At 56.9% G+C, this 24,031-nt stretch overlaps 3 protein-coding genes across 6 annotated transcripts; 2 read left to right on the forward strand and 1 right to left on the reverse strand.

Moving 5' to 3' along the window:
* The first annotated feature begins 1,847 nt into the window (after positions 1-1,847).
* On the forward strand, positions 1,848-10,082 carry SLC20A1 (solute carrier family 20 member 1). Its single transcript, XM_004176495.6, has 11 exons — positions 1,848-2,001; positions 2,178-2,644; positions 2,724-2,864; positions 2,964-3,049; positions 4,075-4,171; positions 5,720-5,839; positions 7,332-7,580; positions 7,673-8,222; positions 8,465-8,650; positions 8,889-8,973; positions 9,430-10,082. Exons 2-11 carry the CDS (start codon positions 2,329-2,331, stop codon positions 9,589-9,591), a joined length of 1,992 nt encoding a protein of 663 aa, XP_004176543.1. The 5' UTR covers positions 1,848-2,001; positions 2,178-2,328; the 3' UTR covers positions 9,592-10,082.
* An 870-nt stretch (positions 10,083-10,952) lies between these two features.
* LOC100218400 (cytosolic purine 5'-nucleotidase) lies at positions 10,953-15,964 on the forward strand. 4 transcript variants are annotated; one of them, XR_012051747.1, is made up of 18 exons: positions 10,953-11,111; positions 11,532-11,605; positions 11,691-11,808; positions 11,895-11,990; positions 12,076-12,167; positions 12,259-12,316; positions 12,432-12,525; positions 12,630-12,683; positions 12,783-12,866; positions 13,648-13,689; positions 13,775-13,882; positions 14,026-14,092; positions 14,182-14,352; positions 14,529-14,580; positions 14,673-14,733; positions 14,855-15,031; positions 15,154-15,289; positions 15,381-15,405. XR_012051747.1 is itself a non-coding variant. In XM_030289640.4 (18 exons), exons 1-18 carry the CDS (start codon positions 11,023-11,025, stop codon positions 15,426-15,428), a joined length of 1,587 nt encoding a protein of 528 aa, XP_030145500.4. In that variant the 5' UTR covers positions 10,958-11,022; the 3' UTR covers positions 15,429-15,964. The 4 variants fall into 4 exon arrangements, 3 of the variants coding, with proteins under 3 accessions (XP_072773837.1, XP_030145500.4, XP_030145497.2); XM_030289640.4 differs by having other exon boundaries at positions 10,958-11,111; positions 15,188-15,289; positions 15,381-15,964; XM_030289637.4 differs by having other exon boundaries at positions 10,958-11,111; positions 15,165-15,289; positions 15,381-15,659.
* An 870-nt stretch (positions 15,965-16,834) lies between these two features.
* CKAP2L (cytoskeleton associated protein 2 like) lies at positions 16,835-23,378 on the reverse strand. The gene is made up of 8 exons (XM_072917552.1): positions 23,295-23,378; positions 22,879-23,193; positions 19,494-20,410; positions 18,869-19,061; positions 18,212-18,367; positions 17,792-17,855; positions 17,351-17,498; positions 16,835-17,259 (listed from the first exon to the last, which is right to left on the reverse strand). The coding sequence occupies exons 1-8, from the start codon at positions 23,376-23,378 to the stop codon at positions 17,016-17,018; spliced, it is 2,121 nt and encodes a 706-aa protein (XP_072773653.1). The 3' UTR covers positions 16,835-17,015.
* Positions 23,379-24,031: the final 653 nt, after the last annotated feature.

Below are 24,031 nucleotides of genomic sequence, written 5' to 3' on the forward strand. Positions count from 1 at the left end.
GACTCTGGCCGGGTGACGCAGGGGCAGCCATGCAGCAGGGCTGGGGCACCCTGGCCACTTCCTCCCGTACCAGGTGCCATCTGCAAGCCCTTGTCACTAGCGTCCCCGTGACGCGATGGCCCGGCCGTGGCCAGCCCTCAGCCACTGACCCGTGAGGCGGACAACCCCTGGCCAGACACCCCAGCTTCCCGTGCCGGCCAGCCCCTGCCCTGGGGCTGCCTGTGGCCTCTGACCACTGAGCCGTGGTTCCTGCTGGGCAATGATCACCCCGAGATGGGAACAGGCACCGGCGCTCCCCCTGTTTAGGGCACACGCGTGCCCCTCGTGTGTGACGTGCACACGTGTGCATGGATGGCTGCACACTGGAGGGGCTCACCCCTGCCCGTGTCACCCAGGCTGGAGGTGCTGGGGGGTCCCTGCAGGACCTCCTGGGAACCTCCTGGGATCTTGCAGGATCCCCTGACCTGCCACCACTCAGCTGGATGCTGGTGGCTGCTGGTTTCAGTCCCCACGTGTGGTTGCTGAGGCTGGTGGGAGCCCCTGGGTTGGTGCTGGTCCCAACCAGTGCAGGCACAAGGCCCATGTTTGCTGCCAGTTCAGAGCTGGCACGGGACTGAGGCACACTGGAGTGCCAGCCCAGCGCTCAGCAGCTCAGCGCCCGCCTGAGCTGTTGCAGCACTGTTGCTGTGCCTGGCAGAGGCTGGTCATGATGGAGCTGAGCAGAACTGTTCCACATGTGGGCCAGACCCACACGGATCCCCACATCCATGCCAAACCGTGTCAGGCTGTGCTGGAGCCCAGACTGGGCCCTCACACATACAGGGCTGTGCCCGTGCCAGACTAGAGCAGAGCCCACATTGGTGCCAAGCCATGCCAGATGCGCCCAAACCCAGTGCAGGCCACACCCGTGCAGGGCTGAGCCAGACCATGCCAGGGCAGAGCACACATCTGCCTCAGGATGTGCCGCACCAGGGCTGGGCCGTGCCAGAGGCGAGTCAGCCGCTATCGGGCCATGCCGTGCCGGTGCCAGACCAGGCCATTCTCGTGCCGGTGCCGTGCTGATGCTGAGCATGCCGTACCGGTGCCGTACCGGTACCGTAACGATGCCGTACCGATGCCGTACCGGTGCCGTACCGATGCCGTACCGATGCCGTACCGGTGCCGTACCGGTGCCGTACCGGTACCGTACCGATGCCGTACCGATGCCGTACCGGTGCCGTACCGATGCCGTACCGGTGCCGTACCGGTGCCGTACCGGTACCGTACCGGTGCCGTACCGATGCCGTACCGGTGCCGTACCGGTGCCGTACCGATGCCGTACCGGTACCGTACCGGTGCCGTACCGATGCCGTACCGGTGCCGTACCGGTACCGTACCGATGCCGTACCGGTGCCGTACCGGTACCGTACCGGTGCCGTACCGATGCCGTACCGGTGCCGTACCGGTACCGTACCGATGCCGTACCGGTGCCGTACCGGTACCGTACCGATGCCGTACCGGTGCCGTACCGGTGCCGTACCGATGCCGTACCGATGCCGTACCGGTGCCGTACCGGTACCGTACCGATGCCGTACCGGTGCCGTACCGGTACCGTACCGGTGCCGTACCGGTGCCGTACCGGTGCCGTACCGGTACCGTACCGGTGCCCCGCCTCCCCCCGGCGCGCACGTGGTTCTCGGGCGCGCTGCCCGCGCGGGGGGCGGGGCCTGGCCCCGCTCCGAGCTCGGCGCTACCCAATGGCGGCGCGGCCCCGCCCTTTCCCCCGGCGGGCGGGCCAATGGGCAGCGAGGGCGGGGCGGGCCCGGCGGGGGGCGGGGCCGCGGTCACGCGGGGCGGAGGGCGGTGTTAAAGGCGCCGGGCGGTACGGCCGCATCAGTCCGGGCGGCGGGGGCGGCGGGCACGGGCACCGGCGGGCACGGGCACCGGCACCGAGGGCGGCGGAGCCAGAGCGGCACCGCAGCTGCGGCTTCCTGGTTAGCGCGGCCCGGCGCGGCCCAGCCGGTGAGCGGAGGTGACGGGCGGGCGCGCGCACACACGCATGGCGGCGGGAGGGGGCGATGGCGCGGGCGGGAGCGGCCGTTACCGGCGGCGGGAAGGGCCAGTGCCCGCCCTGCGAGCGCTCTGCTCGCCCGGTGAGTGCCCTGCTGCTCCGGTGCTCAGCTCTGTCTTTCCCGCAGGATGACGAGCGGCGCAGACCATGGCGCGGCACCCGGCCCCCATCCCCTGCGACCGACGGGCCCGTAGGACGTCGCGGTCTCCCCGAGCCCTATAGCGATCCCTGTATTTAATTTGATACCTAATTTATTAACCCATCGCCCCGCCCCCGCCATGGAGCCGACCCCTGCGGTGCTCACCGCCCCCATGGCTGACTTCCTCTGGATGCTGGTCCTGGGTTTCATCATTGCCTTCGTCCTGGCCTTCTCTGTTGGCGCAAACGACGTGGCTAACTCCTTTGGCACGGCCGTGGGCTCGGGGGTGGTGACCCTGCGGCAGGCCTGCATTCTGGCCAGCATCTTTGAGACGGTGGGCTCTGTCCTGCTGGGAGCCAAGGTCAGCGAGACTATCCGGAAGGGTCTGATCGATGTCGAGATGTACAACTCCACACAGCAGCTGCTGATGGCAGGTTCGATCAGCGCCATGTCTGGTAAGGCGCAGGGAGGTCTCAGTGCAGGGGCACTGTGTCCCAGGGTGATGGCTTTCTTAGCAGGCCACTTCTTCTGCAGGATCTGCTGTGTGGCAGCTGATGGCTTCATTCTTGAAGCTCCCCATTTCTGGTACCCACTGCATCGTTGGAGCGACCATTGGCTTCTCGCTGGTGGCCCAAGGGCAAGAAGGTGTAAAGTGGTCCGAGTTGCTGAAGATCGGTAAGTCCAGCCAGCAGGACCACCCCAGCCACAGACCCCATGTGTCCCTGGGTTTCTTTTCCCAGCAGCAGGATGCTGATTGTGCCTCCCATTTTCTAGTGTTGTCCTGGTTCATCTCACCCCTTCTTTCGGGCACCATGTCTGCTATCCTGTTCTTCCTCGTCCAGAGGTTCATCCTCTGTAAGGTAAGGGCTAGCTGCCCTGTTTTCTGGTACTTTGGGGCTCTTTGTGGCTGCTTGCAATGGCCCTCTTGGCTGGCCTGTGGTCACCAGGGCTTCTCCTGGCACATCCTGGATGTATATGTGTATATGTTGGCATCAGGGGAGCCCTTTGGGAGCTGAAGTAGTGAGAAAATGGGGCCTGTGGCCACTCCACAGAGTGGACTTGGAGTGTTTTGGGGCATCACCTCCCATCTGAAGCATGGGGGTTGTTTTGCCTGGCTTCAGCAGGAGCAGCCCTGTTTCCCAGTAATGAAGTAGCTCAGAATTGATAAGACCAGGGCTGTCAGCTGGGCTTTTCCAAAATCCTGGTGTAAGGACTTTTTTTCATTTCCATGAGGTAGGCTGCAGGTGAAGGTGGTTATCCACAGCCATGGCATTCCTCAGCTGGGAGGGACAGAATTGTTCCTGAGGCTGGGGAAGCCACATTCCTTCCACCTGAGACCCTAGCTATGCAGAGAAACTCCAGCATTTTCTTCTGCATATCTGAGGTTGAATTCCTTTAAGTTTTATCTCTTAATGATTGAAGTGATGTTAAGATCTTATCAGCTCTTTGAAACAGCTCAGCGTCACCACTGTCACAGTAACCTTGTATAACCAGACTCCGAATGCGTGGCTGGCCCTGTCACGCTCCATCTTGGTGCTGAACAGTCTGGTTGCTCCGTGCTGCTTGGCATTCAGGAAGGCTTGGTGTGCCTGTCCTGATGCCAAATCCCAATTGCTGGGCAGCAGTGGGGATTAAATGCTCCTGCTGCTGGGTGAGGGCCTTGCTGCCAGATATGTGGTCAAATAAGCTCCTTTGTGACTAATGGACTTTTTATTTTGTTTAAGTCAGCTGGAAAGGGGTAAAAGCTTTGAAAGTTCTTGGGGAATGGAAAGAAAAATGTAAGTGGAGGTGGCAGTTTGGGGGGCCAGGGAAAGGGTTCAGAAGCCAGCTAGAGATGAGTTGTTCTGGGCTTGGGAGTGCTGGAGCACTGGTTTGTGTTTTCCAGGCAGATCCTGTTCCCAACGGCCTGCGAGCTTTGCCCGTCTTCTATGCTTGTACTGTGGGAATCAACCTCTTCTCCATCATGTACACTGGTGCGCCCTGTAAGTGCACAGCAGAATGCTTGAACCTGAATTTTGAAATTCTTTCTAAAGCCTCCATTAAATGCACGATTTACCCCTTTTTTGCTTTACAGGGCTGAGATCTCCTAGAAGGCGGCTGGCCTGTGCCGGTTACCGAAGGCGGCAGGCTAGCCTGCACTCTCTGGGCTAGGTAGTTGCCCAACCAAAGAGACCTGCTCAAACTAAACTCCTCCAGACCTCTCTCCTTAGACTTCCCAGGATTGGCCAATAACATGACTTCCCCTTCCCTTCTCTTACCTGTGCTAGAACTCGGGTATCTGCTGGCTGCCAAAGAGGCTCTTCAGGCTGCCAGCAGTGGGGCTAGGACCAGGGAACGGGTCTGTGCCTCCTGGTTTATCCTGTCCCTAAAAACCAGCTAATTACTCTTGTCGAGAAGAGCTGTGTGCTGCAGAGTCTGAGCTTCAGGTGGAAAAGCCAAACTAAGATGCTGTGTTGCAGGGGACAGGTCATGAGCAGGACTAAGAGGGGGCTCAGCAGGGATAGGTGGATTTGCCTGTGGAGCTAGAGGCTCCACCACCTCCGTTGTTTGCTGTGATGACTCGGCCTGAGCGTGGGTTTCCTGTTGTGGAGGAGCCTCTGGAGGTGGGATGCGGGCAGGCAGTGCTGGCTCTGGCAGGGCTTACTCTGTAAACAGTGTCTGGAAAATTTTTTGGAGGGATGTCAGATTCTCCGAGCTCTCCAGCATGGGGGAGAGGAGGACAGGCCTGCAGTGGTGCTGCTGGGGGCACTGGGGCTGCTCCAAAATCACTTGATCACTTTGCATGTCCAAAGTGGATCTGTGTTTATCCTGGGCCCTGAACTGCTGAGTGAGCTCTAGGCTGCTTGAGCACAGGGTTTGCAGGCAGACCTGTGCCTGGCTGAGGTGTCTGGGCTGCTTCAGGAGCAGTAAGTCACTGCCTGCAGCAGCACATGCAGGGTTTGGATAGTCACAAGCACCTGATGCCCTACCTGGGCTTATATGGTGCCAGTCCTCTGCTCAAAGTCAGGCTGCCTGTGAGACTGCTCCTAAGTGGGTCATGTATCACCTCAGATACCATAAAGCCTAAATTCCCATTGACCCCTGGAGCAGAAGAGCTTCTCTCCCCAGCAGCTGCAGGGGCTGGAGAGCTCTGGGTGGGAGCAGCCCAAGCGTCCGTGTCCTCTCCGGAGCAGGGAAGCAGCACTGGTGCTGTAGCAGCCACACTGGGAGGTGTTTTTTCTTTTGACATTGCAGCAAATGAGGAGACAAGAGCTGTGTGGAGCCTGGGGCATGCACCACTCTGTGCAGGGTTTGGCTGGGGGAAAGGGCTGTGAAGGGCCAGCTGCTGAAGGGATATGACCTGTGGGGCTGAGTGTACCTGGGGTCTCGGCATGGTCAGTGATGACTTCCCAGCAGTGCTTCTCCCTGGCAGGTGGATTAGCTCAGGGCTGTTGCAGGTGATGGAGTCCCTATGCCTGGGAAAACCAAAGTCGTATATCAAGGAGGGTTTTGCCCGGAGGTTTTCAAAGATCCGTTGTTTTATTTCCTAGTGCTGGGCTTTGACAAACTTCCTCTGTGGGGTATCCTCCTAATTTCGGCGGGGAGTGCTGTTGTCTGTGCTCTCATCGTCTGGTTCTTTGTATGTCCAAGAATGAAGAAGAAAATTGACCGTAAGTACCATGTCCCTCTGCAGTCCTCGGGGAAGGGCACGCGCTGGCTTTTCTTCCCAGTGGGAGATCCCGTTAGCTGTGGGGCTGTTATTAACAGAATCCTCATCTTCACTCGGGGATTAATCTGCTCTGAGTCACTGGGGCACTCACCACACTGGGCTCTGCCTGCTCCTAACCCAGGCACCCAAAACCCCCTCCAGGAGCAGTGTTGTGCTGCTGAGCAGCATCTGGGGCCAATTGATCTGCAGGGTGATCTCTCCTGGAGCTGTGGGCAGTATCAGACAGCTTGTCCCGCTCTAATAGAGGAGAGAGAAGGCAAGAGGCAATGTGCCTGTTGTAACCTTTAATCTTCTCATACCTGCTGAGCAATCCTTGGCCTGACTGATGCAGATCACAAGTTTAAAGCTGACGAAATCTTTTCCCTGTGGCAAAAAATCCAAAACACTCTATTGAAAGGCATCCAAAGGATCAGCCTGGAGCTCTGCCTCTGGAGCAGTGCTTGGAGAACTGCATGTGGCCCTGAATATCAATGATGTGTGCAAGCTGGGGCCTTGGGAGTTGGTGATGAGGGGATGTCCTTGCTGTGCTGGTGTAATTGGGGTGTGACTAACAGCTTTATGGCTGCTCTTGACAATCCTCCAGCTGTTTAACTTAACTCCTGCCCGTGAGCTGAGGTGGGCTCTTCTGCCTATCAGACATGCTCTCTGCCTGCCCAGAGCATCCCTGGAGGAGGTGGGCATGCAGGGGGAGACAGTTCTGCTGGGATTGGATGCCAGGATGAAGGGTTGATGCCACAACCCAGCCCCTGAGACAAACAAAGTGACAGGGAAATGGTCATGTTTATGACAAGAAGGCGGTTTTGGTTGTTGTCTGAAGGAGCTGACCTCATGTTTTCACCTGGAGAAAACATGCTTTTACTGTTAGAGGCGGAGGAACAGCCTCAGGTTCCACAGCTTGGTGCTGCTGGTTTGGCTCCCCAGGGTGGACAGGAAACCAGGCTGCCTTTGCGGGGTGGAGACCAGCTCTTGTTTGGGTTTGTCATCCACCAGTGGAAGCTGGAGAGGAGCCCAGGCTGGAGCTGCTGGGCTGGTAGAGGAGCTGGGCTCTTCTGGGTGCCTCTCTGTCAGCTTCAGGGGTCATAGCCGCTCCAGAAGTGGTTCCAGAGCATCCCACTGCCCACAGGGATGGGACAAACATGGCCCAAAGAGGAACCTCTGCACTAGACACTACTGACATAAAAGCCCGATGAATGTGTTCACCACACCCCGTGTGGGTGGGGGTGTCTAAAAATAGGGGATGAGCTGGCTTAGGTGGTTTGGCTGTTGTGCCCAGGACAAGGTGTGACTGCCCGGCAGTTTCCAAAGTTCAGGATGTGGAGGAGCTGTAAATTTATTTGGCTGTCATAAATCTGAGTGGCAAGGGGTGTGGGCTTGCTGCTGGCACTGGGTGCAGTTGAGGAAAGGGGTTTGATGGTGGCTGGCCCTCTTTGCAGGAGAGATAAAATCAAGTCCTTCTGAAAGCCCCTTGATGGAGAAGAATGTTTGTCCAAAGGAGGAGCAAGAGGAGGCCAAGACGCCCTTGGGCGATGCCAAGGGCCCCGCTGGCGATGCAGGGTCAGCCACCCCACCCCGGGCAGTGGTGGAGGAGAGGATGGTCTCCTTCAACCTGGGGGAGCTGGAGGAGGCCTCGGAGCAGGAGAGGCTTCCCAGCCTCGACCTGAAGGAGACCAGCATCGACAGTGGTGAGTAGCAGGGGGTGATTTGGGCTGTAAGACTTCCCCAACCCCAGGCACCCCTTGGTACTGACCCCTCCACCCGCTGTCCCTGCTGGCAGGAGCTGTGCGGCTGCCCAATGGCAACCTGGTGCACCTGAGCCAGGCAGTGGGCCACCAGCTGGGCTCAGGTGGGCAGTACCAGTACCACACCGTGCACAAGGACTCTGGCCTCTACAAGGAGCTGCTGCACAAGCTGCACCTAGCCAAGATGGGGGACTGCATGGGGGACTCGGGGGACAAGCCCCTGCGGCGCAATAACAGCTATACCTCCTACACCATGGCCATCTGTGGCATGCCCCTGGACTCTCTGCGTGCCAGGGACAGCGAGGAGGGGGAGAAGCTCAGCTGGTCTGTGGTGGACACTAAGAAGAGGGTCCGCATGGACAGCTACACGAGCTACTGCAACGCAGTGGCAGATGCACACGCGGCTGCAGATGTGGACCTGAACACAGCCCAGGCAGAGCTGGGTGCCAGTGACCGCAAGGGCAGCAGTAGCTCCCTGGAAGAGTGGCATGAGCAGGACAAGCCTGAGGTGTCTCTACTCTTCCAGTTCTTGCAGATCCTCACAGCCTGTTTTGGCTCCTTCGCTCATGGTGGCAATGATGTCAGGTCAGTGGAGTTAGTGGGAGCCAGGGAGGCTGCTACCTGGGGCTAGTGCTCACAGAATCATGGAATTGCCAAATAGTTTTGGGTGGAGGGAACCTTAAATCTTGTTCAACTCCCTGCCTGATCATGTTCCTCTTGACCAGGTTGCTCCATGTGCCATCCAACCTGGCCTTGCATACTTCCAGGGATGTTCTATCTTGCTAAGAGCCTCTGGCCCTCTATACCAGATCCTCTTTCTCTTCCAGCAATGCCATTGGGCCCCTGGTTGCACTCTTCCTCGTTTATCAGACGGGCGATGTGGCTACCAGGGTGGCAACTCCCATCTGGCTGCTTCTCTATGGGGGTGCAGGGATTTGCATTGGCTTGTGGGTCTGGGGAAGGAGAGTCATCCAGACTATGGGGAAGGACCTGACTCCCATCACACCATCCAGGTAAGGGCTACTGTGGAGCAGAGAGGAGGTTCCATGCAGCCTGAGAGCTGCATTCTGCTCCAGGAGCCCCTCTCCATTCTCTCTTGGGGGTTTCAGTGGTGGAGCTGGGGTGTGCGTGGCTCCAACACCTTGCTGCATCCTGGGGGCGTGGAGAGCCAAGCTGCTGCCTTGAGCTGAGCCCACTTGGTGTTTCGGGGTATGCAGTGCCCCTATTCTGATCGGTTTTCTGTCCCTGCAGCGGCTTCAGCATTGAGCTGGCATCAGCACTGACGGTGGTCATTGCCTCCAATGTCGGCCTCCCAATCAGCACAACCCACTGCAAGGTAGGAGGGGTAGCAGGGGCTGGCTTTGGCTCAGTGTGAGCACAGTGTTCCCAAATCTTGGTGCTCATAGGACTGAGCTGTGTGGGAGGCCCTGCTCTGGGCCACTGGCCACTGTCAGCTCCCAGCTCTGCTGCTTGCATCTCAATGTGAGGTGGCAGCGGCTGCCCAGCCTCGGGGTGGGTCCCTGGGGCACTCGGGAAATCATGGGAGAACAAAACCCCTTTCATGGTCCCCTAGGCTCTGCCAAGAGGCCATGGGAGCCCAAGTGCTGTGGCATCCTGGTCCTGTCAGCCCTCTGGGCTGGCAACTCCTTGCCCTGTACTGCCTGCCTGTGCTCTGTGAGGTCCCCACAGGCTGGAGCAGGACCCAGGGCTCTGGCCTGAGGGGTGAAGGAGCGCATTTTGGAGGTGCAGATGGCTGCTCTGGTGCTGAGCTGTGCCCTGACTCCTTGTGCAGGTGGGCTCAGTTGTCTCCGTGGGCTGGCTGCGCTCCAGGAAGGCAGTGGACTGGCGCCTCTTCCGAAACATCTTCATGGCGTGGTTTGTCACTGTCCCCATCTCCGGCCTCATTAGCGCTGCCATCATGGCTGTCTTCAAGTTTGCAGTCCTGAAGGTGTGAGGGCACCAGGGCTCCCACTGCTCCTGCTTGCCACTGCTGTCCTCCCTCGAGGAGCCACTGAAGCTGCCTGCTGTGGGGTGGCAGCTGCGCCCATCTGCGCACAGTGCTGTCACTGAAGTATCTTTTTTTTTTATATAACTGTCTTGGCGCTAACATTATGGGGGTGCACTGCCAGGGCTGTATCTGCCCCCGGGTGACCCCCCTGATCTGCTGTAGCTGTAGATAAGCAGTTACTGGGGGCCACTTTCTCACTTCTACTGAGCCCCTGGTAGTGATTTCTTTGGGGAAGGACAGAGGTTGGTCCTTGCCTGCCCTGGAACAAAGGGCTGGGGAGTCGTGGGTACCCCTCTTGCAGGCTGTGCAGTGTTCAGCTTTGCCTCCATTGCTGTAGTGCTATGGACACCATCCTGCTCGGGGGTCCTGGGGGCTGCCCTCTGGCCCCCTGTCACTGCTGCTACCTCGGACTTAATAAAGATTTCCTTCGTACGCCAGTGCTGCCTGTGGTTCTGGGGATTTGGTATATGGTGGGGGCCCCAAATGCTGCCCCATAGCCTTCCCTACCTTGGCCCTGGGCCCCAGGAGGGAGCTGGGCACAAAGATAAGAGCCCCACGTGCCTCCGGTATCATGGGCGGGGCTGTAAACAGCCCTGCGCTGGGCTTATCGGGGCCTTGCACCTGGGGTCATCAGCCCCATCCTCCGTGTGGGGAGATGTGTGGGTGTGTGTCCGGCCCTGCAGCCGTCCCTCCACAGCCCTGGGACACCCTGTCCTCCATGTGCTGAGGGATGCTGACCCCCTGCCTGGGTCAAGGCCGGGCCCGGGTCTCACGTCAGCGTCCCCCGGGTGTCGCAAGAGCCTCGGTGGGGCAGCCAGGAGGGCTGAGGGAGCGGGATGGTCCCGTGGGGCGGCCCACGAGGGTTTCGAGAGGCGCTTTATGCGCTGCGTGGGGACGCTAACGCGTGGGGCGGGGGTCCCTGTGTCCCACGGGCCGGGCCGGGGCTGCTCCGTCCTCCCCATCTCCCCCGGTGTGAGGCTGGGGCGGACACGCGGCGCCCACCGGGGCGGCGGCGGGGCCGGTCCCTGACCCCAGTTAATGATTCGCCGCCGGGAGCTGCCCGCTGCCAGCGGTGCCGCTGGGCAAACAGCAGCCCGGGGCTCCGGGGTGGGGGGCGGCGGGGACAGCGCCGAGGAGCGCGGAGCCCCGTTCCGGGAGGGCACAGGGAGAGTCCCCGTGTGCGGGAGCCGGGCGTGAAGAGGTGTCCGCACCGCACGGGGGGAGCACGGGGGCATGACTGCCCCATCTGGGGTCACCGCCTCGGGGTGCCCCGGCTTCGTCCCGGCTGCGCTGCCCGAGGCGGGGCCGGGGCGGGGCGGTGCCGCAGGGCCCCGTTAAAGCGGCGGCGGCCGGGGCCGGTGGCCGGAGGCGGTGGCGATGGGCAGCGAGGGCCAGCGGGGCTCAGCGGCGGCCCGGGGCCCAGGGCAGGGCGACCCCCGGGCCCTGCGGAGGGACTGCCAGCACCGGTGGGCTGGGGACTGCGGGGGATTGACGAGTAATGGGGGTAGCAGGACTTGGGGATGTGGGGCCAGGGCTTGGGGAAGGACAGGTAGGGAGGGGAGCAAGACCCGAAGGAAGGGCCTCGGGGTTCAGGTACGAGAGGGGGCAGAGGCCCTGGGTGTCATGTCGACATGCTGGGGTGGGGGCAGGTCCAAACAGGGACTTACTATCCTCCCTCCCAACTCCAGCTCCATTTCCAGCTCCACAGCCCATTTTTCTGCAACCAATAACTTGCTGTGGAGGCCCTGGGCTGGGATGAGCACACAACCCTTCCAGAGCACTGACTACGGACTTGGATAGGGAAACACGACCCCATCTCTTCCTCTGTGCCGCCCCCAGCCCTAAGCCTCTCCTCACCCCATAACTCCCCCCGTGGTCACCCCCAGGATCTTCGTCAACCGGAGCCTGGCGCTGGAGAAGATCAAGTGCTTTGGCTTTGACATGGACTACACCTTGGCCAGTGCGTTTTGGGGGTCCCTAAAGCAGGGTGGGGTAGTGGTGGGATTCCCCCAGCCCCTGCCCACATACCCCTTTCCCCCCTGCAGTGTACAAGTCCCCTGACTACGAGGAGCTGGCCTTCACTCTGTTGCTGGAGCACCTTGTTGCCATTGGGTACCCTCCTGAGATCCTTGCCTACAAATATGACCCTACCTTCCCCACCCGGTGAGTTTGTGGAGGGGGTCCCAGAGACCAGAGACAGGAAGGGAGGGGAAGTGGGCCCCCCACCCACTGACAGCTGTGTGATGCAGGGGTCTGGTGTTTGATGCCCTGTACGGGAACCTGCTGAAGGTGGATTCCCACGGGAACCTGCTGGTCTGTGCCCATGGCTTCCGTTTCCTCAAGGGGTGAGTCTGGGAATTTACCACCCCCGGGGCAGGGGGAAGCTGGGGATCCCTCAGGGTGGAATGCAGCTCCGTGCTCTCTCCCCAGAGCCGAAATCCTCCACTATTACCCCAACAAGTTCATCCAGCGGGATGACATGAAACGCTTCCACATCCTCAACACCCTCTTCAACCTCACAGGTGAGTGAGAACCCCCATTGCCCTGGCTCTCCCCACCACCCTAGGGTGCTGTCCTGCCCTGCACCCCCTCTCACAGCCTCCTCCCTCACAGAGGCCCACCTCTATGCCTGTCTCGTGGACTTTTTTACCAACTGCTCCAGATATGTCAAGTAAGAGGGAGGTGGTGGGTGGGGGCTTGGTATTGGATTGGACAGGTGTAAATCTTGGGGGGAGCTTCCCTTAGCAGGGCAGCCCTTTCACCCCCTCCACTCCTGACTGTTGCAGCTGTGACACCGGCTACAAGCATGGGAACCTCTTCATGTCCTTCCGCAGCATGTACCAGGATGTGCGCGAGGCCATGGACCATGTCCACCTCTCTGTGGGTGCAATGGACAAGGGGCTGGTGGTGGTGGGTGCTGACAGGGTTTTCCCACACACACACCCTGAGAGATTTTGGCCAGCCCCACCCCATTCTTTCTGCAGGGCTGCCTCAAGGAGAAGACGCTAGAGAACCTGGAGAAATATGTGGTGAAGGATGTGAGTTGTACAGAACCCTAGGGACCCCTCCCTACTCTGCTCCCCTCAATTTCTTGTGGCCCCACCTGCACTCCCCACCACTGACTTGCCCCTCACTAGCCCCGTGTGCCGCTGCTGCTGAGCCGCATGAAGGAGGTGGGGAAGGTCTTCCTGGCCACCAACAGTGACTACACCTACACTGATGTGAGTAGGGGGTGTCCATGTCCCCCTGCGTGGGGGGAGGGGGGTTAGGGTTAGGGTCCAGCCTGCCCTGCGTGGGGGAGGCACAGGGGCTGTGCTGAAGCACAGGCAGGGTCTGTGTGGGAACCCAGGACCTCCCTCTGGCTGCCATGGCTGTCTTGAGACCCTGGCAGGGGGCTCGGAGACCTTGGCATGAAGTCAAAAACACCTGTGCCTTTGATTTTAGCCTGTGGAAAAAACTGCCAACTTTGTATGAGGAATTAACAAGCCACAAGGGTTTGAGTAGTGTGGGAGTTGGATTAACATAGGGTGAAAAAGTAGAATTTTAGTGTTTTAGAAGGGGTTCAAGGGGACAAGATGGAGGGATTTGGGCGTGTCCTGACCATCTCCTTCTCCTTGCCCTCCATGTCTTGCTATGATGGTGACACTTTTCTATTGGTTTAAGGTAGAGACACACTGTCCAACATAAATGACAGATATTGGCACATTATTGCAAACATAGTACATGTAGTTTTTGGTATAAAATGCTAACACCAGCCCAAGGGTGTGGGAGTCTGCCACAGACTGACCTGCTAGACAGACCGCAGCTCCTTGAGAAAGTGCATTAGAGATAAGAAAAATAAACAACCTTGAGAAGCTGAGCCTACTTTGGGCATTCCGACTTCTTTGGCTGCGTGGGCTGGGAAGCAAGGACTTTTGCATTCTCGGAGTCACCTTGACCTCCAGACCCCGAGAGGTCTGCCTTGCCTGGGGGCAGCAGTGATGATGCCAGATGTCCTTGCAGGCCATCATGTCCTATCTGTTCGACTTCAGCAATGAGGACAAGGTGAGTCTGTCCCCAGTGTGGGCTGGGTGGGGGGCACAGGGTGTGATCAGCATCCTCTCGTTGACCCCCGACCCGGCATCCACAGGCTGATGTCCCACGGCGCCCCTGGAGGTCCTACTTTGACCTGATTGTGGTGGACACCCGCAAGCCCCTCTTCTTTGCTGAGGGCACTGTCCTGCGCCAAGTTGACACGGTGGGGACCTCTCCCCTGCTGCAGGGCTAGCCGGGGTGGTGGGCACTACTTAGGCACTGAGGGGCTCCTGTGGGCACAGCAAAGTAGATTCACAGCTGATTGGACACCAAGGAGGCACAGGTAACAGTGTCTCCGTCCTGCAGGACACAGGGAAGCTGCGCATGGGGACATACACTGGCCCTCTCCAGCACTGTGCTGTGTACTCCGGTGGTAAGCAGCCAGCTGGGCTCTGTCTGGGCTCTGTGGGCAGCAGAGGGGGACATGCCCACCCCCACAACTGTGACCCCTGGCTGTCACAGGCTCCTCAGATGTGGTGTGTGACCTCCTGGGTGTGAAGGGCAAAGACATCCTCTACATGGGGGACCACATCTTTGGGGACATTCTCAAATCCAAGAAGCGGCAGGGCTGGCGAACCTTTCTGGTGGTGCCCGAGCTGGCCCGTGAGCTGCAGGTCTGGACAGAGAAGAGTGGTGAGCAGTGCTGGGTTGGGGACACAGGCTTTACCATTCAAGGGGACGTGGCCTGGAGCCTCCTACACCCTTCGATGGCAAAACTGCCTGAGTGGGCCATGCCCTGACCCTCTTTGTTGATTGTGCTGGGCAGTGGGTGATGCTCCTGCACTGAGCTGGCCCTGTTGCCCTTGCAGAGCTGTTTGAGGAGCTGCGGAGCCTGGATCTCTTCCTGGCTGAGCTGTACCAGTGAGTCGATTGGGGTGGGAAACAGGCAGGGATAGAAGCACCTGCGGGGAACCCTCCAGGTGAGCCCTTAAATCGGGTCTGCTCCGTTTCAGGCACTTGGACAGTGGCAGTAGTGAGCGCCCAGACATCAGCTCCATCAAGCGTTGGATCCAGGTGACACCCAGGGCACTGTGCCTGCTGGCACACAGCTCAGATCAACCCCCTGCCACAACTTCCTCTGTGGGGGGGCCTCCAGGGGCCATCGGGTGCCCTGACTGTCCTGCTGCACCCACAGAAAGTCACACATGAGATGGACATGTGCTACGGGAAGATGGGCAGCCTGTTCCGCTGTGGCTCACGTCAGACGCTCTTTGCCAACCAGCTGATGCGCTATGCAGACCTCTATGCTGCCTCCTTCATCAACTTCCTCTATTACCCCTTCAGCTACCTCTTCCGGGCACCCCCTGTCCTGGTACGCAGCCCCCAGGCCCTGCTGGTCACCCACTGTGCCTCAGTTTCCCTCCCTGCCTGAGGGGGCATGGGACTGATAGAGGTGTTGGGTGGGCACCCAAACCATTGGCTGGCTGGTGCCAGCCTCTCTCTAGGAGCCTTGTCCACCCCCCTGCAGATGGCCCATGAGTCAACGGTGGAGCACTCTCACCGGGACTCAGGGGACGCGGTCACTGCCCTTCCTCCCTGGCTGGCCCAGCATGGTGACCCTGGCCAGCAGGTGGGTGACAGGAACAGAGGGGCAGAAGGACATGGGCATCCTGCTACACTTGGGGTCCTGTGTCCACTGAGCCCCTTCTGGACTGCCTCAGGTCTCCCAGGACTCAAGTGGGGAGGAGGAAGATGATGGAGAAGCCTGAGCACAATGCAACTGCTGCCATGCTGCCCACGGGAGGACATTCGGTGGCCCTGGACCACTTGCACTCATGGCCAGCTACCACCTCTGGTGGCCACAGGATGGCTGGTGGCCCTTGTCACACCTGTCCCTGGGCAGTTGGGACCTTCTCCTGACTCTGCCCAGAGCCAGGAGAGGGTCCCCAGGTCTGCTAGCTCCTGCCCCTTGAATTCATATCTACCTGGTGCCCCTTTAACTCATTCCTCTCCCACCAGTTCAATGCCAGCCTGGGAGCATCCAACCAGGGTGAACAGGCGGTGCCACTACTGCAGTATCACTGGAAGCCCCACTGCAGCAGCTGGGGTCCCAGCAGCTCCTGCCCCTTTAGCCTCTGGGCCTGGCCATGAGCACTGCAATGCTGGGTGGAGCGGGGGGCTCTGGAGGTGACACCTGCCCCTTCACCTGCTGTTCTTCTTTTCTTCTTTCTACCCTTTTCTATTTATAAAAGATACTCAAAACTCCTGGTAACTGCAGAGATATAAAATTGGTTTTAAAGGAAAACTGCTTTGTCCCTGCACCTGAGAGATGGGGGCAAAGGGCAGTCCCCAAGTCCTTGCCCAGCAGCTGGGACAAGCACAAGCTCCTAGGGAGAAGGTGGCAGCCCCAAGCTATTCCCATCTCTGCAGAGGGGGCCAGGCCAGCAGCACTCCACAGAGTGGAGCCAGCCGCATGCCAGAACTCTGGGACACTGGTCTGAGACTTCTGCCAGCATCCATAGAGATGCTGAACCAAGGCTGGGGTGAGGGAGAGAGGAGGAAAAGAGCGTGATGGGGCCAGGACCACTGCTTGCTGGGGCTGGGTGGGTGACAGTAGGGCTCCCCCACCTTCCACAACTGCCCTATGGTCACTCTTCACAGCAGAAAGTACCTCCAAGTTCTTGCCTGGTACCTTGTGCTGCTGCCTGCTCCAAGTGCAGGGACAGCAGCAGAGGGGGCCTGCGTGCATTTACAGGGCTCATCTGTCCCCAGGAGCTGGGGACCTGGCCTGCTGTACCCCAAGGTCCTCTGCAACCCTTGGTTCTGCTATCAGCCTCGGAGCCTGCACAGAAGCTGCTGGGGCACTGCAGGTCCCCCAGCTGCTCAGGTACAGCCGTTGCTGCCACCTGTGCCTACAGACACTGGGTCTGCCTCTCAGTAGGGGACACACAGATATTGTCCAGGTGGGGCACAAGACTGTTCCAGAGCAAATTGCTCAGGACATTGCTTCCAGACACTGGGAGGTGCCTGGACCACTGTAATCCAACTGACACCATTCTACAGCAGGAAAAGCAGAAGTGTGTGTCATGGCAGAGGAGCTGAGGGCAGTTCTGGGGGACACAATCCCACGAGACACAGCTGGTGTCTCCACGCCACTCACCAGCCCACACACATCTCCACTGCAAAGTTTAATGTTTAAGACTACAATTAGATGTTTAAAACTGCAATTAGATATTTAAAACATGCTTATTCTCTGCTATCCCCTCCCCTCTACATCTGTGGGACAGCAAGAGCAGTCAAGGGAGTGCGTACAAGGCAGCACAGTGGGCAGGCAGCCTATACCTGCTGGGAACTTCTCAGGAGCTCTTGGGGGGATAAGAACTCAAACCCTCCAGCTCTGTCACTTCTGGCAAAGCCTTGTTTTTCCGGAAGAAGAAGCAAGTCTCCTCCTCAGCATCCAGAATTTCACTGAGGGATGACACCACAGGGTCATGGTCTTTCAGCATCTCTGGGTAGTGACTCCCAACCCTCTCAATCCGTTGTGAGCGCCGCACGGGTGTTACAAATTTCAATTCTGAGCCTTCCAGGAATTTCCTTCCTCTGTGCAGAGAAGAAAACCCTTGGGTAAACTCTGCAGAGGACCACTGGCATAGAGGATGTGTGCTACCTGGAGCAGGAGGTACAGCCTTACCTGCATGCAGATGTAACTTGTAACTTCACTGAGGAGGGAAGGGAGGTCATGGGTCTCCCCACCAGGCCTGGAGTTGACACTGTGGACTGCCTCTCACCTGGACAAGGTGTGGTAGGCTCCTGAAGAATGGGTTCCTCTGCCTTTTCTCCTGGCAGGAAAGGAAAAGGGCAACACAGTTGCAGCAGCCACAGGCGAGGGATTACACCTCGGCACTCTGGACAGGGGCAGAGTGCCCACCTGCAGAGGCTTGCCGGGCCAGGACCCTCCCTAGGCCAGAGTAAGTGTCCCGTTTTTCAGATCAGGCTTCCAGGCTTTAACAACACTCATCAGGAGGGACACGAAGTGCTGGGACAGACTGTAAACCGTGTTGCCTCCAGGCTGGCAACACCAGGGAACCCCCACCGGCCAGTGCTCCAGTCAGCCCCACAACACTCAGGTTACCTTCCAGTTTTTGGCCTCCATTCTTCAAAATATTTATAGCAGCTCTCCTGACCTCTTCAATTGGCTGCAGGGAAAGAAGAACATGGGTCAGGGCAGGTCTAGCATGGGAATGGAAAGCAGAGTTACAGCTGAACAGGAGGAAAGGCTTTTGCTGCACTGCAACAGCCTATGCTGAGGACAGCAGGAAGAGGCTGCAGTATTCCCCTTTGCCCAGCGGGATCCACCAGCACCCAGCACAGACGGCCACATGCCCACCCTGCATGGGCACATCCTGCAGCATGGAATGGGACTGGCAGCTCTAAAGGACTTCTTCGCCAGAGGCTAATGCTGCTCAGCTCATTCCAAAACCTGGTGCCTGGATCTCGAGGAAGCCCTCCAGAACGGAGGCAGGAACATAGGGAGGTGGCATGTCCCACTCACCTCAGCCCCGGCACAGACTGCTTCTACGTACAGCTGCATCACATCAAAGGAGCCGCTCCGGGCCAGCAGCTTTGCTTGGCAGATCCAGAATTTGGCAAATTTCTCTGCCTGGGGCACAAGGGACAGCATTTCCCAGATCTCCTCTGCATGGGCACCCTGCAAGGAGAAGGGTAAGGGCCTGATTGTATTCCCAACTCGCCACTGTGATGGGGCCCTGCTCTCCTGGAGGTGGTAGGACACCTAACTGGGCATGGGAGGGAGTTGATGTTTTGCTTTGCTTGTGTGTGCAGCTTTTGCTTTCCCAATGAAACTGTCTTTTCCTCAACCCATCAATTCTTTGCCTTTTACCCTTATGATTCTCTCCCCAGTCCTACTGGTGGAGGACTGCCTGAGCAGCTGCATGGGGTTTGGCTGCTGGCTGGGGTTAAACCTGTCGTTTTTGACAGGGTATCTCTCCATTCTCCCAATCAGCACAGCTCACTGCATGCCTTTGGCCTACCCATAACTTTTTGAGGACTTTTATTTTCCTGTGTTTCCCCTCTGGCAACTGAACACTTGTTCCCAATCCCTCTTAGCTACTGGAGGGACACGGCCCTCATCCCTGGCATACTTCAGGACAGGAAAAGCTCACTCAAGCAGCTCCTTTCCTATTCCCACCTCCTCAATGAGCTTCTGGCATTCAGTTAATATGTTGTTGATCTTTTCTTGGCAGCACTTCTCTGGATTTTCTTGCTTCTCCTTTGCTTTGACCTTTATGCAGGATGGCTTCACTGCCTGCTTCTGAAGCAGCACCATTGGTGGCCGCTTGTAGGTCTTGCCTTTGGATGCCACCCACTCCTCCAGCTGTTTCCTGTCCAAGGATGGAGAGATCACAGTTACCACCCCAGCAGACAGTAGCTTGGCAAGAGCTGCCTGTTTTTCCTTGCAGTCTTCCTTTAGCAAACTTCAGCTGCTTAAAAAATCAGTATAGCTATCTCAGAAACACACCTGAGCTCTAGACAGGGAGAGGAAAACACTCTGAAGCAGAAGCCCTGAGACTAAAGCAGGAGAGTGGCCACCCTCTCCTTCCACTTATTGAATTGGTGGGAGAGGAACCCAGGGTGCCACCCAACACTATCCCCAACCCCATATTTTTCAGAGCACCAACCTCCCAACAAGCTGGGGCTGATAAAAGACTTTGGATTCCATTTTCAGCAGGATAGTGCTGACTCAGCCAGTTAAACCCTTTAAACTCTGCTGGCTTCATGGAGGGAGGACCCAGGTGGCCAGAGCTGCCACTTACTTACGATCTGGAGCTGATGGGATCCTTGGAATGCGCCTAGCCTGCATGCCACTTGCCTTGGGCAGCTCTGGTTTAAGCTGTTCACTCCTACTTCTCAAATCATCCTCAAGGACGTGAGTTTTGGAGTTGTGTAAGCTGGGAGACTGGTTTGGGTGGCTTGTTCCTTGGGATGCTGCTGTGTGTCGAGGAGGCACCACCTTCATGTCCTTCCTGCCCGTCACTTCTTTAACCATGGGCCTTGGCCATGGCAAAGTGACACCTGGGTTCCGGTTGGATTTCAGGTTTGTGCTGCCCTGGGGCTTGCCCAAGGTGGGAGGCTTGGCGGGAAATCTTCTCACTGGGTGAGGCTGGCTGTGCTGCTTAAGACTTCCCCTTGGAGCTGTGACAGGTTGCCTCACATCAGTCCTTTCTTCCTGCTTTGTCCCTGGGTTTTTATGTATCAAATTAGCAGAAGTAGGAAGGAACTGAGAGGGCTGCAATGGCTGAGTTCTGATAGGTTGGAAAGTGTTGATCAGCTCTGAGGATGTGGAGGCTTGTGGGCTGTGGTTTTCCTTGTTGCAGACAAGCCTGTCCTGCAGCCCCACATTTAGGGTGTGAGGTGCTCCTGGAGGAGGGTGGTCACTTCCCACCTGAGGTGCTGCTGCAGTGACAGTCTCCTGTGCAAACTTCTGGCTCCTGCCTGGATTTAGTTGACCAGAGCTTGAAGATGGGAGCATGCCTCTAGCCTGTGCAGAAGCAGGAAACATCGCATTGTTCCCTGGCTGCACTGGACACACCCCTCCTGCTCTCTGAGATGTATTTGAAGGCTTCTTCAGAGCAGTGTGGCAAGTGTGCTGTGTGGATCTGGCTCCAAGCTTGCCAATCTCTTGAGCATCCTCCATCACAGTCCCAGAAATATCTTTCTTGTTCCTGTTAACCTGGAAAGACAAAGCAACCCTCAGGTCCAAGGAGAACACAGCTTGGTCAGACCCTGACAGCTTGCCCAGGGAACTGTCATGTGACAAAGCAGCCGTCAACAGAACAATAACACAACACCCACCAGAACATGGGCAAAGGAGCAGTCTCCCAAACTGAAACTCCTAACTAAGCCCAACTTTGAAAAATAGCTAGTTGACTGTCATTGTTTGATGCTGGTGCAATGCTAGTGCTCCCATGAAAATGCACTTTCTTTAAATGAGTGCTGTGAGATGTGATCAGGAACAGAGCAGAGCAGGCTTGAGTGTTGGGAAGGCACAGTGACACCTGAGCTTAAAAACAAAGGAAAAAACTTTATTACTCTACTACTATAATAAAAAAAACACAGAGAATCTAGAATGAAAACCTTCTCAAAACATTCCTCCTCTCCCCTACCTAATTTCTCCTAAAATACAGTGAGTAATAACTCTGAATTCTTGATCAAGTCACCACCTTTCAGATAATTAATTTTTAGTTCATCAAGGGAGAGAGGAGTCTCTCCTGTACTAGAGACCCCTAGGAAACACAATTGCAAACTCTTGTGTTTCCATGTCACACATGGCAACTGCCTGGAGAAAATCTGCTATTGTGATACCTTCTTTTCTATGTTACAGTGCTCTCACCACCATGCATGGACTGAAACTGCTCATAGGGTTCCTTTTAAGGATGCTTTGCTAAGTGTTGAGAGTTTAGCTGAAGAATGGCTGCGCAGCAAGGGACACGAAAAAGTTAAGTTGATGAGAGTGTGAGAATACGTGACTAGTAGCACGAAAACTATACCCCTGAGAAACAGATGTCTTCTAACAACCTTGAGAAACAGATATCTCCTAACAACCCTGAGCATACAGGTGTCTCGTTAAAAATGAAATATTGCTTAGTATGCAGAAAAGTAATCAAGTATAAAGAAGCAGTAACCGCAAGGCTTATCGCAAAGAGATATATGTGTTAATAGAAAGGTAACCAATCCTGAGCTTCGCTTTTGCAATATGTATGAACTAGTTAGTGCTTGTATAAAGAAACAGTAATCGACTCCAATAAACTGAAAACTTGTTGACCATGATAATCATGAACTTGTTTTCCCGCGACGATCTCACCCAACAGCTAAGGACTAAAAGAACAACAGTTTCTCATCTTGGGACAAACAGTCTCAATTTTCTCCTCCCCTGGGGCTGAGGGTCTTGAGAACAGAGATCTTCTTCCTTGAAGACAGAGGGCACTACTACACCCTTCTCATTTTTTTCTGTGTTTACTCTGCTCCTGCACTGTCTTGGCTCAAGTTATTGCATCCTCTTGAAAATGTAGTCTCTTGTGTTGCAGGAGAAATTGGTTCAGTCTATGGCTATACAAGAAAAATCTAGCTAAGGCCACTCCATCATCTCCTCCTACTTAAGATTTCTTCTTTTAACATCTCAGGTCTTAGACTGTCTTTTTTCTCTTTTAAATCGAGGAGGTGTAGTGTTTTGTAAAGCCTTTTTCTCTCAGGAAAGGCTTAAACATCTTGGGTTTTCAGGACAGCTGAGATCTCACAGAAGGCTGGGCACCTTCTTCTCCCCTACCTCTGTCTTCTATTCGGTACTGCCAGCACATGATATCAAATTTCCAGGTGGAATGGGCTCTTTCTCTCTCTCTCTCCCCCCAACTCTGGGAGGCTGCTTGGGACATCTCAGTGTTTCTCCATCCTTCTGGCCTGTGGGGGGCTGGCCTGGTTCCATTCCCCTCACCCCCCTCTCTCTCTGGGGTTCCAGCCTCCCTCAGCCACAGGCCACCTGGCTTCCCTTCCCTGGGCAGGGAGGTCTGAACTCTTCACTGAGCAGAACAGAAGAGAAAGTTCCCCTGGGAGTTCTCTGCTTTTAATCCCCTGTGCTCTCAGAGGCATGTCTAATGCCTTCAGTGGTCACTCTAAACGCCAGTATCCAAACCTGACTACTGATTGGTTTGACCATAACTTACTGAGAAAATGCACTTTGTCAAACCATGACAATTGACACATTGCCAGCTATTTAGCAATCTGTGGTTTGTTCCCCATTTGGAGTCAGGAACTCACAGAATCATAAGGTTGGAAGAGACCTTCAAGATCATTGAGTCCAACCCATTCCCTGACACCTCAACTAAACCGTGGCACCGGGAGCTACATCCAGTCCTTTTTTAAACACATCCAGATGCTCATTGGAGCTTAAGCTTCCTGACCTTCACAGTGTGATGCTACTCAACACGTCAACTGTGCACGCCTCAGTCTGAAGAAAGAAAGACTTCCACTGAGCCCCAAGAGCAGCACGACCCCCCAGCTCCCACACTGCCTTCTCCCAAACCGCTGTGCCCGTTTTGTGGGTTCACACACAGTCACGCACACCGCCCCCTCACCCTCCCTCCCGAGGCCTCAGCAGCCCCCCAGTACCGGCACCCCTCAGACCGAGCCCCAGGGCTCCCTCACCGGGCGCTCCCGCGCGCTCACCGCCTTCTTCAAGACAACCAATGGAGAGAGCCAAACGCCGGCTCTGGCTCCGTTATTGGCCGCCCCACAAGGTACCCGCCCCAGAAGGACCACAGATCCCAGCTCCCCGCACCGCAGGGCCTCACAGCGCCCTTCTCCTGCGCCCCCACAGGCCCCTGGGCCGCCCGCACCCCCAGTACCGGCACCCCTCAGACCGAGCCCCGGGGCTCCCTCACCGGGCGCTGCCGCGCGCTCCACCCCGGCACCGCCGGCGCCGCCAACAGCCGCCGCGCCGCCGCTATTGGCCGCCGCCTTCTTCAAGACGGCCAATGGAGAGAGCCAACCGCCGGCTCCGGCTCCGTTATTGGCTGAGAGGGCAGGGGCCGGTGACAACGCGTCCCCTCCGGCAGTCGCACCCCCTGCAGGCGGGTGGCCGCAATGACACGCGTGCCGCGCCGTGACAAGCCGTGCCGCGCCGCGCGGAGCCAGGCCACACCCATGGAGAAAGCTTCCAAGACTTCAAGATAGACTAGAGTCTACCAGACTGTGAAATAGATAATAGAGAATAGAGATAATAGATAATAGAATAGTGTAGTTTGTCACAGGGTGAAACATTTAGGTTTTGGGATTTTTTAGTATGGAGGCAAGATGGAGGTCTTTGGGTGTTGTCCCAAGCTGCTTCATCTTCTTCTTCATCTACTCCATTTTCTGCAGTGTTGGTGGCACAGAGTGATTGGACGAGGAAAGCCGCAGTGCAGAGGTTACATGGACAGACAAGGGGAGTAATAGGTAGAAAGGTAGAAATAAAGTACCTTTTAAGAGTTAATTGGATGAAACAGCTTTAAAAGACCTTGAAACTGTACATCTTGTAGCCATTTTGCGGTGTTTCCCTGTGTGCTAAGTTGGGTATAGACAGTCTGCCAACTTTCTGATAACAACAAAACAACAGCCTGAAGACCGAAAAGAGTCCCATGCATCTCTCAGTCTGGACAGAGAACTGCTAAAGGAGGTTTTCCCCATCAAGGGAGCCTCCTGAGGCCCAACAAGAGGGGCCAAAACCAACAGTACACCACATGATATTATGTGATGTCAGGCCACACCACTCATTGTCCGGCAGGACACTTGCAGAAGGGTAAGCAACGAACCCTAGTAC

This window comes from Taeniopygia guttata, chromosome 22 (assembly GCF_048771995.1).
Source record: "Taeniopygia guttata chromosome 22, bTaeGut7.mat, whole genome shotgun sequence".
NCBI classification, from domain to species: domain Eukaryota; kingdom Metazoa; phylum Chordata; class Aves; order Passeriformes; family Estrildidae; genus Taeniopygia; species Taeniopygia guttata.